This window comes from Siniperca chuatsi, linkage group LG4 (genome assembly GCF_020085105.1).
Source record: "Siniperca chuatsi isolate FFG_IHB_CAS linkage group LG4, ASM2008510v1, whole genome shotgun sequence".
In the NCBI taxonomy this organism is placed as follows: Eukaryota; Metazoa; Chordata; class Actinopteri; order Centrarchiformes; family Sinipercidae; genus Siniperca; species Siniperca chuatsi.
In genome coordinates, this window is record NC_058045.1 from 3,229,881 (window position 1) to 3,243,434 (window position 13,554).

Consider the following 13,554-nt stretch of genomic DNA (forward strand, 5'->3'; position numbering starts at 1 on the left):
GCAATTACTGTAATGATGCAAAATGGTAAACATTGGCCCAACATCTAAATAATTTAACAGACTGAAAACATGCTGCTCCAATGTTTATGAAATTCGTTTTGTGTTTTACAGAGCGATCATGTTGAAATGTTCCATGGCATTGAGCTAGCATGAAAGGTCATGTTTGACTGAACTAATTGTATGATATTTAATGGGTCCTCTAGATTACACGATGACTCGGGTCAGACAATAGACTCCACCCATTTAAAGTCTTTGCTGCTGCACACAAGCCAAATGTAATGCATCTGAAAAATATTTAGAGAATCAAAAGTCATCTTATTGGCCTGATTTTTGTTGCATGCTTACTTTTTAGCTTGAATGAAATTAAATGAAGTAAACTGTAACCTAAATTCTGCATACGGCCTGTGGGACTTGCTGCAGTCATGTTTGCAGCATGCTCAGTTTTAATGTTAGAACAGTGTGGTAGGGAATCAAGTATCCGAGAGCTGTGCTGAAATCGACTGCAAAGAGAGCTCAGATCTAGGAAAGAAAATATGCTGAGCTCAATTTGGACACGTGTCACATCTTTGTGGCTGGCAGCACAGACCGACATCTGTTTGAGTTACAGACAACAGATGATGAAAAGTTAATTAATTGCAGGTCTTTATTTTTGTGTTGCAGTTAATTGAACACTTGAATATTTTCTATTCAAGTAGTAATTTCAAGTACAGTGAAAAAGTGTCTTTCATTTTCAGTGCATTTTTAGTCCTTATTTCATATTATTCAAGTTCTAGTTACAGTATTTTTTTCTTTTTGCTGTGCCTCAGAAAGACTGATGCAGCATAAATGAATAGGTAAATAAAATTAAAAGAGGGTCTGGTTTACTGAAGCAAAACTTTAATCATAATGTTTCAATACAGAGCTTCAAAATCAACATTTGTTTCTCCCAATGACTTTTCTCATTGAATTCTGTTTAACACTATGAGCCTGCTGCAGAGCTCCAACCACCAGTGGTTAATATGTAAACTCTGCAGCAGTGGGGATAAAGATGCCCATAGGAACATTGGCCCCTGATAAGCAAGCTGGGCTGCTGAGTCACTGGGCACACAAGTGGACAATTTCAGTGACTTGCAAATACCACTGATGTCTCTCAAATTGTTCTGACAAAGCGGATCTTAGAGCTTCGCTGTGGATCATTTAGACTTTTCTGTATACCGCATTTAAGTCTGTTTTGTTTATTTTGTGTTGTTTCAAGATTAAACTCTCATTGGGCTGTTCAGAATTTTGATCCGTGTGGCCCATGTTTGGATGATGTTTTGATGAACTGGTGGGTCTGGACATAACTCAGCTGGTCTTAGAACAGAGTAGGACTTTGGTTCTGAACAAGTTCTGGACCGTAAAGTTTTTTGAAGGTTTGAAGACTTTAGATTTGCTTTGTTTAAAATGGACAGTGGTTCTGCTGGTGCTGGGAATCAGCTGCTCCATGTGGACATCTATATCAATGAGCACGAACCTCGTAGAGGAATCCTGGACCTCCTCAGCAGACTCCGTCCTCACTGGAAGGCAAAGGACATTCAGATGAAGGCAAGTGAATGTTTGTGTCTCTAGGGTTATCAATATTCAATATGCAGTATTATTTGTCCATGATTGTATCTCTGTGTTGGTTGTTTGGTAGGTTGGCTGTCTGATCCTGGTCGTTCAGATAAACTTCTATTCCTGTGAATTCATATGGTGCTCAGCTTGTATCATACTGATTGACACACACAAAATGCATAATAATTTTATCATACCTGAGGGAAAATAACAATTCTCTGCTGTGGGCATCTTTGTAAAGAGAGGTAGAGGTTAGGGTTTATGTTTTGGGGTGTTGTTCTTCCATCAGACAACCCCAAGGATGTGAATGGGAAAGCTTGACAAACCTTCAAACGCCACTATAACCAGTGTTCACCGGCCATTTCTGTTGGGAACTTGTAAAAACAAATTGCAGCAGATCTTAAGTAAATTTTAGACATCTGGAGCAAGTGTTCTCTACACATAGAATGGTTGGGATCCATTAATGATAATTTGGTTGTATAGTCCAATGTTTTTACTCAACTACATTAAGGTTACAGTAAGTCTACATTCAAGTGTTATTTTAATTTATACATCTCCACAGACTATGCAACCCTAACCCTAACTTAGACGTTGAATGCCACATTATCATGTCACATGAAACTCAGTGAACCGTTCACTGACATTGTCACTGCATAATGGATGTCACTGTGACATTACTGGTTAGATTTCTGTCATGTCAAAATTTTGGTCAGCTGTCTTGCAATTTCAGCCGTTCCACAGTTCAATTTCCCTGATGGCTGCTGTTAAAAGATCTGTTATAAATGTAGTGACCTTGTTTTGATATAACTGGAGTAGTATTTTACATATTGTGGCTAAAACTGCAGTGTTAACTGACACTGCTGTGACATAAAACTGAAGTTCGCTGCATAACATAGACTGGCTCCCTCCATATTTTTCTTCTTACTTTCTGTTCACAGTGGAATTGCACAAAGGAGTCCTAATGCTGCCTTCCTCTTTTTTTGTCAACATTGTTGAGGATGAAGTTGTTGTCTTGTTTGAATAAACTTCATAAGAATTGTCAATGAACAAAACAAACTGGGCCTTCCGTGCTGACGTTCAGTGTGAGCTCCACGTCATGGCCAGTCAATTGATCCGTACAGTGCGAGCAGAAAAGTTGCCGATTCTGGCCGTGCAGAAAGGCTGATGAAAAAGTGTAGTGTGAGTTAACAAAACCTACAAGATCAATAAAAATGCAGTGTCTTCCCAGCTTAAGTAAACCCACACCTGCAAGTGCTCATGTAACTAACTCACCACAGGTGTTCTCAGTTACAGGCTGAGTAGACCCTTTTTCAGGACTGTGTGGCTGTGCACCGACCTGACTTGCCTGCCATCTTTCTGCTTCTTTTTGGTTAGTTTTGATGCACCTGTTAGCAGGACAGATTACTCCTCTGTTATTGGCTATGCTCAAATAGGCTTCTCCAGCTATGCCTATTTGACACACAGAGGCACTCCAAGCAGGCGGTGTCTGTCTTGAGTAATGTCAACATTAAAAAACATAGAGCCCAGCTGTTTAAGGACATTATTTAGCCTTTTTTAAAATAAAAGTATATTCGGGATGTGTTTTTAAAGACTTCTTCAGTCCTCTGCAGGAAACAAATTGGCCTGGAGATGGGAGTCATAGGCTGAGGAAGTCAGACAGTACTGAGAGACAGACTTAACACATTGTTGGTTTTAGACTTTACATGGGATTTCTTGTACAATAACAAAAATATAGAACAGCTATATCCTTTAAAAACGGAAAGTTGTGACCATGTCTGAAGTACAACCTGCTAATATTGGAATTGTCTTTAGGAAAAAATATATACAATGACAATATATGTTTTTCAAAATAAAAGCACTCTATGAAACTCTATTGAAGCTAGGGTAGGTAATGTTGGAGAAACTAGCAAGAGACAGCTAGATTTTGAAAGTATCCATCCGAAAAACTGCCACCGCCTCCCTTCAGGCCTCCCCCCAAAACACATTTTCATGTGAGTGCATGCAGGTAGGCAGGTATGTAGGTAGATAGGCAGGTAGGCCAGCCAATCATGTCATTTGAGCCGAATGAAATGATTGGATGGGCTTATTACAGGGTTGCGACAGCCCCAGAAACCAGATGTTTTTCCTTTTTTTTCAGAGCATTTTATTTATTGATTGATGTTGGGATGTAAAGAGAATTTCAACAAATATAATGAAAAATGCTTCTGCAGTACATTACCTACCCTAGCTTTAAAAGCACACATGGTGATAAAATACAAATACAAAACACAAAACTGTAATGTCTCATCTTCTGTAAATATGGCACTATATAGAAAGACACCTTAAACTAGTAAAACCAGCAGAAAAGCCAAGGTAACTGGACAACAAAATTAGACTTTTTATTTTTTTTTTTACCTTGGGAACAGATGTGTAGTGTTGTCAGAGCATCTGTTCAGAACAGGATAATCCCATTCTGGTCCCATGTGCAAACACAAGGTCCAATCTTTCAGAGAAATAGGGTTTATGTTTGTTAGGTGACAGCACATTGGGTGGATGACCTCTCAATCTACACCAGGTCCAGTTGTGTACACAAAGGAGTATGTTTCCCTTCATCCCTCAGATCCCAACTTTAATGATGTATTATGTTCATCTGTTTGGAATATACAGAATATACAGGGGAAGGTCAAATAGTTCCTACTGTTACACCTGTGCTTTAACTGTTTATATGTGAGAGTTTAAATTTCAAATTACTTTCTGTTATATCTTGTATTTCATCTTTGTATCTATTTTACTATTCTTGTTTTTATGTCATCCTGTGAAGCGCTTAGTAATATTTTTTTGTCAAATGAAACAACAGATCAAACTCAAGGTGATGCAAGCTGAGGCAATTTGAGTGCTTGATATACACTTTAACTTTAAAAGGTATTAAAAACAAAATAATACAAGATACATTTACATAACAGAGATTGTTAAAGTGAAAGAGACAATGTCAAATTGCTGCACAACAAAGAAATAGTTAAACTTCATTTATAAGAGACTAAATATATATATACAATTTTAGAGTCAAGCCTGAAACAAAAAATTACAAAAGCACATACAGTATTTGCATGGCTAGTTTTAGCACTTGTATGAAAGCCATTTAGGTACACATGCTGTAATTCCTGTTTTCACAAATAAGTTTAGGAAGTGCTCTAAATGGTGAGCAATACATCAGAAAACTTTTCCCTGATAATGCTACATTGTGAACAAAAAATCTGCATTGAAATCATAGTAATAAACAAAAGATGGAGCATGACTTATTTATTAGTGTTATTTATTTTTTCTTATTAACAATATGCCAGTATTTGAGTGCCTTATCTGTTACAATAAGAATGATGGCCAATGAGCTACTGTTGAATGTTTACATTTTTTCAAAATAAATGACACAAAGTTTATTTAAAACCCTTAAACCGAGGTACATATCGAACTGTGAATTTTGTGTACCGTTACACATGTAACATGAATATAACCATATAACATCAAACACAAGTTTTACACTATCATTTTTAAAAAACTCTCACATTTTATTGGGAACCCACTCAATTTCCCCTGGGGCCCACTCAAATGACCACCTATGGGTCCCTGGGACTCACGTCATTTAAAACCTATCAACATCCCTCTCTTTTGTTGTTATACGGAAGCGCGAGACCGGTTTGTGTGTGTGTGTGTGTTGCTGCTGTATGTAAATTTACTTGATAGATATGCCCTGACGGTAACGATATAGTGAAAAACAAATGGTCAAATGCAGGAATTTGCTTGGCAAGATTGTGTACCAGCTCAGAGTTGTAGTGGCCCGCTGGGTGGGCGTGGGCAACAGAAGCACGCGCAATGCATCCTGGTACATGTAGGTACTACGTGCATAGCTCTGCGAGCAGGAGAACTCTGCATACTCGGTTAATATAGCACACACTGAATTTAACATTAAGCTCTCTACATATGCGTCAGCATCTGGACGTTCCACTTTTGAACTCTGCCAAAGATCGCACTAAAAACGTACTTTGGTTGCTTAAAAGAAGACTAGGATTTTACTAAGGATTTGGCCTGACACAGCAAAAAAATCATCATGGCTGTGTGTGGACAGTGCCAGCTGTCATACTCACGAGGCCCTTCAGCTGAGCAATAAATTCCAAGCCGTGGACAGTGGGGATGGACCACACTCTGCAGTGAGGCCCCAAGTGGGCGACCATCCATTTTCTGCCCAGGCCTCCACTCCCGAGCTGCTTGGTGGCTCCTCAGATGGCGCAGACTGAGCTTTGAACCTGCCACCTTCTGGTGGCGGCACCAGAGAGGCGGCACCGAGAGGCCACCGAGAGGCCACCGAGAGGCGGCTTGGCTCCCAGGATCACTGGCAGGATCACTGCCGACTCCTCGGCTACTGCTCTCCCTGGCTGCCTGCCTTCTGCCCTCACCTCAGCCCGCGCCTCACCTGCTCCCATTTGGGCCCTGCCCCCTAGGCGGTCAGGCATTCACACTCAGGTGCGGCGCCCACCCTTGGTGCTTGTTGTCGGTTGTTGTCGGTACCTCTATGGTCCTGCACGTAGGGTTAAGCAGTGCCCTGTGGACACCAGTAAGCAATAAGGAGGTAATTACCCCCCTGCCACCCGTTTTGGTGACATGAAGTTCAGTCTCCTACGCCAACTCCACATCTGGCTAAAGAGTTACTGCATGAACAGAGATGTCCCCTTTGTTGACAATTTTGCTGCCTTTTTAAATAGGCGTCAGCTTTTTAAACTACATGGCCTCCATCCCTCCCACGAAGGCTCATGCCTTCTATCAACCAACATCGAACTGACTGTGCACTCTTGTAAGGCTCATACCTCCTGACCTGTAGTGAGTCCACCACCTGGGCTCATATAGTTTTCCTGTTAAGATCATGCCTAGATATAATACCCTATGCTTTCTGTGTCTTCAACTGCTAGGTCAGATAATTTAATTACAGTCTGCTCTAGTAATCAGAGAGAAAAGGAATATGATAACAATGTCAAAGCCAGTCATAGGTTTCAAAATACAGGATTTGGGGGCAAAGAGCAGCTGCACACACGCCCCTTGGATCGTTGTGTGGGTTGCCAAGTTGCAGTAACAGATGGATTGAAATTGTAGTGTGTATTGTGTGTGCAGATTGTGTTTCATAGACAATCTGGCAACTTGGGTGATGTCTGCATAATAAAGTTTGAGGGCCAAGCAAATTATGGGAGTTTCCTGGGAGAAACAACAAAACAGGAAGGTGCCAGGAGATGGCTTTGAAATATGGGAGTGTTGGCAGGTATGAAGCCAGTGGAAAATATTCAAGTGGCCCTCCCTCCACTATATAAATACTTGATCAGATGTCAAGGTGGGCATGTTTGTCTAGATGAAAAACTGTGTTGTGTGCAGGCCCCATCTGAGGCTCAGAAAATGCCTTGGAGACTGTGGCAGAAAATGAAAGACTTTGAGAAACCACTGAATGACAACAAATGTCCGATGAGGCCTTTGCAGGCAAACAGTGGTCACTGTGGTATTGTTGTGTACACATACTGTACAGAGAGCAGTACAGGCTGTGCTGGAAGTGTGGCTTTAACATCAAAAAGTTCAGGCTGCAGCTCTCTACAGCTGTAAACTATTAACATATCTGTCCTTTACCTATTGTTGCATGTACTGTATATACCTGTGCATATTTGCTTGTTTATCTGCATGCTATTTTAATTTAACATTAATTTACCTTTGGTTGTTTTTTGCTTCAGTTTAGAGGAAAAATGAAATTATTCAAGCTACTGTACATGTTTTAGTTTGTCCTTCAGGTTTAATAAAATCACTCGAGAGCCAAATGTAATTTCATAGGGAACAAAATTAGTCAAAACTTCTCATTAAGTACAATGCAAACAGAAGAGAAATATAATACTTTCCACTCCACTATATTTATTTCACAGCCAATGTTAATTTTCAGATTAAGATTTTTTCATGAAAATGTATGATCAGATAATAAAATATGATGCATTGTTAAAGACATAACTAAAACTAGTGCATATACTTGTTCAAATTGTGTGCCACTTTGACAATTTTAATGTATAAAATGTATTAATTAATTTATTAAAATTATGATTACATGTACTTTTACTTTTGATACTTTAATGGTCCAGTATAAAGGATTTAGTGGCATCTAATGGTGAAATTGCAGTTTGCAACCATTTGAATACTGCTTGCATCACCCTCCCCTTCCAAGCGTGCAGGAGAAACTACGGTGGCGAAAAACGTGACCAGCCCTTACTAGAGCCAGTGTTTGGTTTGTCCATTTTAGGCTACTGTAGAAACATGGTGGTGCAACATGGTGACATTCATGGAAGAGGACCCGCTCCCTATGTAGATAAAAATGGCTTATTCTAAGGCAGGGCTTGACAGTAATGGTTTCCATGTTGGCATTGGCATTGGCAACCATTTTGAGAAGCTGAAAACAGATTTTTCGATTTCGAGCTTCGAAATCAACAGCAGGATCAGCGATTCTCCCAGTATTTTTTTCTCCACCCCCGCCTACTTGCGCACACCCGGCATTTATCCAAAGAAAGCACACAACACTTCAAAGAGACACAGCGTACCTTACCGGAACCCTGCAGCTGCACTTTTCGAGACACCCACGGACTCACAGGTCAGACCGTCCGAGAATGTCCGTCGCTAGCCTACCAAAGCCTGGTAGCGCATCATTGTTAGGCCACCTGTCCTTACAGTACAGATCCTCTTTTCACCCACCACGCCATTTACCCACTAACCATCCGTTCATTGTCCGGGCGGTCAATTCCTGGGAGCCTGGCGCCTAGGGAAAGTTAAGTTAAACTTCACTTACAGAGCTGAGTGACCGATCCTCCGCTTTTTTGCACCTCTTACTGTTACCTACTACTGTACTGAAAGCCTGTTAGACATTGTGGGAGCATCTTGGGTAAATCCTTAACACTGTCTGAAACCTACTTTCTATCTATGAAAATGAAAAAAAATGGCGATTTCACTGTTTTTTTCATCTAATAATGACAATGACACAATGACATAAAATAATGTTTATTACAGTAATCGAACTGAAGTTTTTGTTTTATCTGATACTTTACAGAATGTGAATCTTTAGTGTTATCAAATAACGTGTCAACCCTCAAATCCTGGTATACCAAATACCAGCAATCGTTTGTGATGTTGACAGGTTAGTTGAAGTTTTCACCCCACAGTCAAACAACTTAATTTGCTTCGCCATTGTCTCTAAAACAGCCTGTGCGCGCACACGAGTAAATGCACCAACGCATGTGCAAAAGTTATCTGCTCAGTCGAGACTCTCGGTTTCCACAATTACTTCACAGAATTGGAGTTCTGAGAATTGAGACTGAGTGAAACCTCTCTTCAGAGTTGCAGCTTTTCAATTTGCCCCAGAAAGTCAGACGACGCTGAAGTTAGCTTCCCATTCGCAGTTTAAGATTCGGCTGTTATAGGGAAAGTTAAGTTAAACTTCACTTACAGTGCTGATCCTCCGCTTTTTTGCACCTCTTACTGTTGTGAAAGCCTGTTAGACATTGTGGGAGCATCTTTGGTAAATCCTTAACGCTGTCTGAAACGCACTTTTATATTTGTAAAAACCTTTATTCTATTTGTGAAAATTAAAAAAGGGCGATTTCACAGTTTTTTTCACATCTAGACCACATTGGACCAGGTTCAGATCAAAATCCACTATACCTATACTTGTCAAATATGGACTAGATTATCCCAGAGAGGCTAAAGATTTTTTAAAACATAGTTTCAGATTTGTCAAACCTTCTGTTCCATTCTGTTTGTGAAAATGAAAAAAACGGGCGATGCCTAGACCACGTTTGACCAGGTCCAAAGTGCTTCACAGAGAGCCAGATAAAATACCACAGTGAATGATATAATAAATGAAGGGCAAAAATAAGATAAGAAGTAATAACAACTTTACTTGAGTATTTCCATTTATGCTACCTTATGTTTCTACCCCACTACATTTTGGAAGCCAATACTGTGCTTTTAACTCCATTACATTTATTTGACAACATTAGTTACAACTTACTTTGCAGATTTAGATTATTAATACAAAATATAAATCAAGGAATACATTTTGCTGTATTTTATGGATTAAGCTATCCAGAAGTATATAAAGTAATCAAAATTTGCTCCACCTTTACCACCTGCAACATTATTGATGCTAACACGTTAATGCATCACTAAATCCGATGATATAATATACATTATTCTGAAATAGGACATTCTGCATAATAAGTACTTTTGGTATTTTAGGTATATTTTGATGCTGATAATTTAGTACTTTTACATAAGTAAAATATTTAATACAGGACTTTTACTTTTAACAGAGTATTTCTACACTGTATTATTGCTACTTTTACTTAAAAGATCTGACTAATTCTTTCACCACTGTAAAATGTATATATAGGTGTAAGTGCGTGGTATGTGTGTGTGTTTAATATGTGCATGTTTGATGGCAGTGAGATGTGAGGTTAGGTTAATGCCGGCACGCAAAAAGCTAAAAAAAAAACTAGCATAGTTCAAAATCACAGTTGCTGGCAGGCAGATTCAGGCAAAACAAAAGGGCTGCAATACTATGACAGGGAGACATGATACACAGTGTAGCAAATTACTAGGCTACTGTACAGGTCTACAGTACAAACTCCTTGGATAATGGGGTAATGAGGATCATGTCTGCAGTCAGGTGCAAGGTCAGGCAACTGGCAAAGATAGGAACAAAAGGATAACTGGTGGACAGGAGAAGGAGAGCAGGCTCTGAAATGATGGCAGATGTTAGTTGACAGATAAACAAGATTAAATTATTTCTCAATCAAATGTTGATAATTGTGACGAAGTACTGACAGAAAGCTTTTCATAAAAATGTCTTCATATATAGATCAAATGAAAAACAAGCACACTAATGGCTGAATTATGGTACTTCTAACACAGGCCACGGTACAGGCTTTTGCGAAAGTCTGGAGAAAAACATTGGCAGAAGCAGTGAGAGAGGTTGACAGTGGCCAGTTGGAGGAAAGGTGAGAGAACAGTCATTTTTTTTGAAAGAAGAATTTGAAGCATATATTAACCAATTGACCAACCTATGAAGATGTTTTGATGTTTTTCAAAAGGTAAAAATAACTTTTCTACTTTTGTTTTCAAGTGAGAGAGAAGAACTCTACATGGCAATTACAAATGAAATGGAGAGACGTGGACTGAATCGCAAACAACAAAGACCATGTTGTGGAAATACTATTGAGTGAAATCTTTTTTGCATTTTCACAGAATGAAGATTTCACAAATCTGAAACTGTGTTTTAAATAATCTTTAGCCTATCTGTTATAATCTAGTCCAGATTTGGCAAGTCTAGGTATAGTGGTTTTTGATCTGAACCTGGTCCAATGTGGTCTAGATTTGAAAAAGCAGTGAAATCACCCCTTTTTTGCATTTTCACAAATAGAATACAGGCTTCACAAATCTGAAACTATGTTTTAAAGAATCTTTAGCCTCTCTGGGATAATCTAGTCCAGATTTGACAAGTCTAGACATAGTGGTTTTGATCTGAACCTGGTCGTTTGTGTTCTAGATGTGAAATAAACTGTGAAATCTGCCTTTTTTCATTTTCACAAATAGAATAAAGGTTTTTACAACACTAAAGATTCACATTCTGTAAAGTATCAGATAAAACAAAAACTTCAGTTCGATTACTGTAATAAACATTCTTTTATGTCATTGTGTCATTGTCATTATTACACTGACATGTAACTGAATAGTATTTTAATTACTCAAAATATAAGGTGACTAAAATGGCAGCTATATTTTGGCAACCAAAAGCTGATGCCAGGTTGCCAACCTGGCAATAAACTTTTAAAAGTTTTTGTTGAGCCCTGGAAGGTAATGAAAACACAACAATTCTTATTTTCAGGTGATTATACACTAATTAAAATGTACTTAAAAATGTTATATTCCATTTCTGCCAATAGCTCCTCCTAAATGTTACACACTCTACCTTTAAGTAAATTTTGCTGCTAATACTTATGTACTTTTATTTAAGTACAATGTTTACTAAAAAAATACTTATTCCACCACTGCTGATCCTTCATGTCTTGCACATTGTGGTGCCATTTTTACATCTTTGAGGATCTTTAAATATTTGAGAAATTCAGGATTAAATGTGTTCTGATGCAAAGTACACAGGTATTTTCTCAAGTTTCTTTTCAAGTACACAAATAAGCAATTGCTGGTAAATGATCTCTGTTTCTATAGATTATTTTTTGCAAAATACTGTGTCTTTAATGGAAGGTCAGTAAGAAATTAAATAAGCCATAACGGCAGTAAATTAGCAGCCTGTAAAATGATATGGTAACAAAAGTTGTAATCCAGAATCCTGAAACCAAACATGTTGCATCTGTCATTTATTTAGCTTTTAAAGCTCTCAGTGCAACTATGTTTAGTGTGATTTGTCCAGGATTGTTATGGATAAACAGTAACTCACACTGACATTTAGGAGAGTGACCCATTAAACTTTTCACTTACACAATAGTTACAGAATAAGGATATGACTGCCTCTTATACAGACTCGATGGCTAGAGCATGCTGTAATTGCATTGTGCTCAAGTCAGTGGTATCATGAATGCTGTCACAAAGAAAATAATTCTTTTTACAAGAGGTTGTGTTATCATTGTTATCTGTAAAGTTACACATAAGCACCAATTTACAATGTTCAGCATTGAGTGTTTAACTACAGTATGTTGAAATATGGTGTAAGTCAATAAGTGTTTCATTTGCTTTCTCCTACCTGAAAAGTCCAAACTATAAGTATTTTTCTGTGTTAATTTCCCTTTTGATTTCCTTTCATTCCAGACATTCACAGAAGGCATCACCAACCAGCTGATTGGCTGCTACGTGGGCTCTTTGCAAGAGCCTGGTTGTGTTCTGGTGCGACTGTATGGCAGAATGACAGAGCTCTATGTGAACAGGGACCGGGAGGTGGAGATGTTCCAGGTCTTCCACGCCCACGGGTGTGGTCCACAGATCTACTGCAGCTTCCAGAATGGCATCTGCTATGAGTTTGTTAGAGGAGCAGTGCTGGATGACGAGCTGCTCCGGCAACCCTCCATCTACAGGTCTCTGCCAGAACGGCTTTCAAATGTTCATTTATTTCTTTTCTAAAGTTGATTCTTTCAGAGACGGTGTGCTGAGCAAGGCTGTGCTTTTTAGGGAATGGTTCCATTCCCACAGTTACACATTCACAGCCAATAAACTGACCTGTTCAAGCAACAATATGATGACTCGTGTCCAATGCTGGTCATAAAAAAACGTTTATATAAAACTTAAAATTTCTTCAGAGTGAATTATTTAAGAGTTAAATCTGAAACAAGTCATGCTCACATTTAAGACTTTTCAAAAACTGTATGAGACTCAGCCTTACCACTAAGTTTGCGTACAAAATGATTGGGTTTTTTTAATTAAACATGAAAAAATAAAGGTAAAATTTGGAAGATATTTTATCATAAAACCAGGATTGGAAAAACAAATGTGAACATTCACAAACACTTTAAAATATGTATTTATTTTTATTTCTATTGTAAGTCAAAACCTTATACAGTTATTATTACATCATTATAGAAAAACAATATGTCATAATGACCTGTGAATATAATGATATAGCAAAACATTGTGGAATTTATTATTTTAACAGGGCTGATTGATTTTATAAGTTAAAGCGTAATATGGCAGTTAAGATATCAGTTACCACAGGCTTAACGTAAGTTGCATTTAGTGTGAAGGCTGGCCATTCAATGCCATCAGTATCAGAAATATACAAAAAAAGCTAAATTATGCTGATAGCTATTATTTTCAGGTCCATTCAGTGGTCAAACTGTAGAAATTCAACAGGTTTATTGAGAGTAACAGTAGTAACAGTCAGAGATGTTTTTTGGAGCCTACATATATACTGATTATTTCAATTGTGCTGATGCA

General features: G+C 38.4%; 1 protein-coding gene across 1 annotated transcript in view; it reads left to right on the forward strand.

Annotated features, from left to right (window-relative positions):
- The first annotated feature begins 1,040 nt into the window (after positions 1-1,040).
- The window catches only part of zgc:113516 (uncharacterized protein LOC541449 homolog), a 39,249-nt gene continuing 26,735 nt past the window's right edge, over positions 1,041-13,554 (forward strand). The window contains exons 1-2 of the mRNA XM_044192630.1: positions 1,041-1,563; positions 12,436-12,698. Of these exons, the coding sequence (XP_044048565.1) occupies positions 1,423-1,563; positions 12,436-12,698 (404 nt within the window). The 5' untranslated portion in view covers positions 1,041-1,422. The remainder of the gene's footprint in view (positions 1,564-12,435; positions 12,699-13,554) is intronic.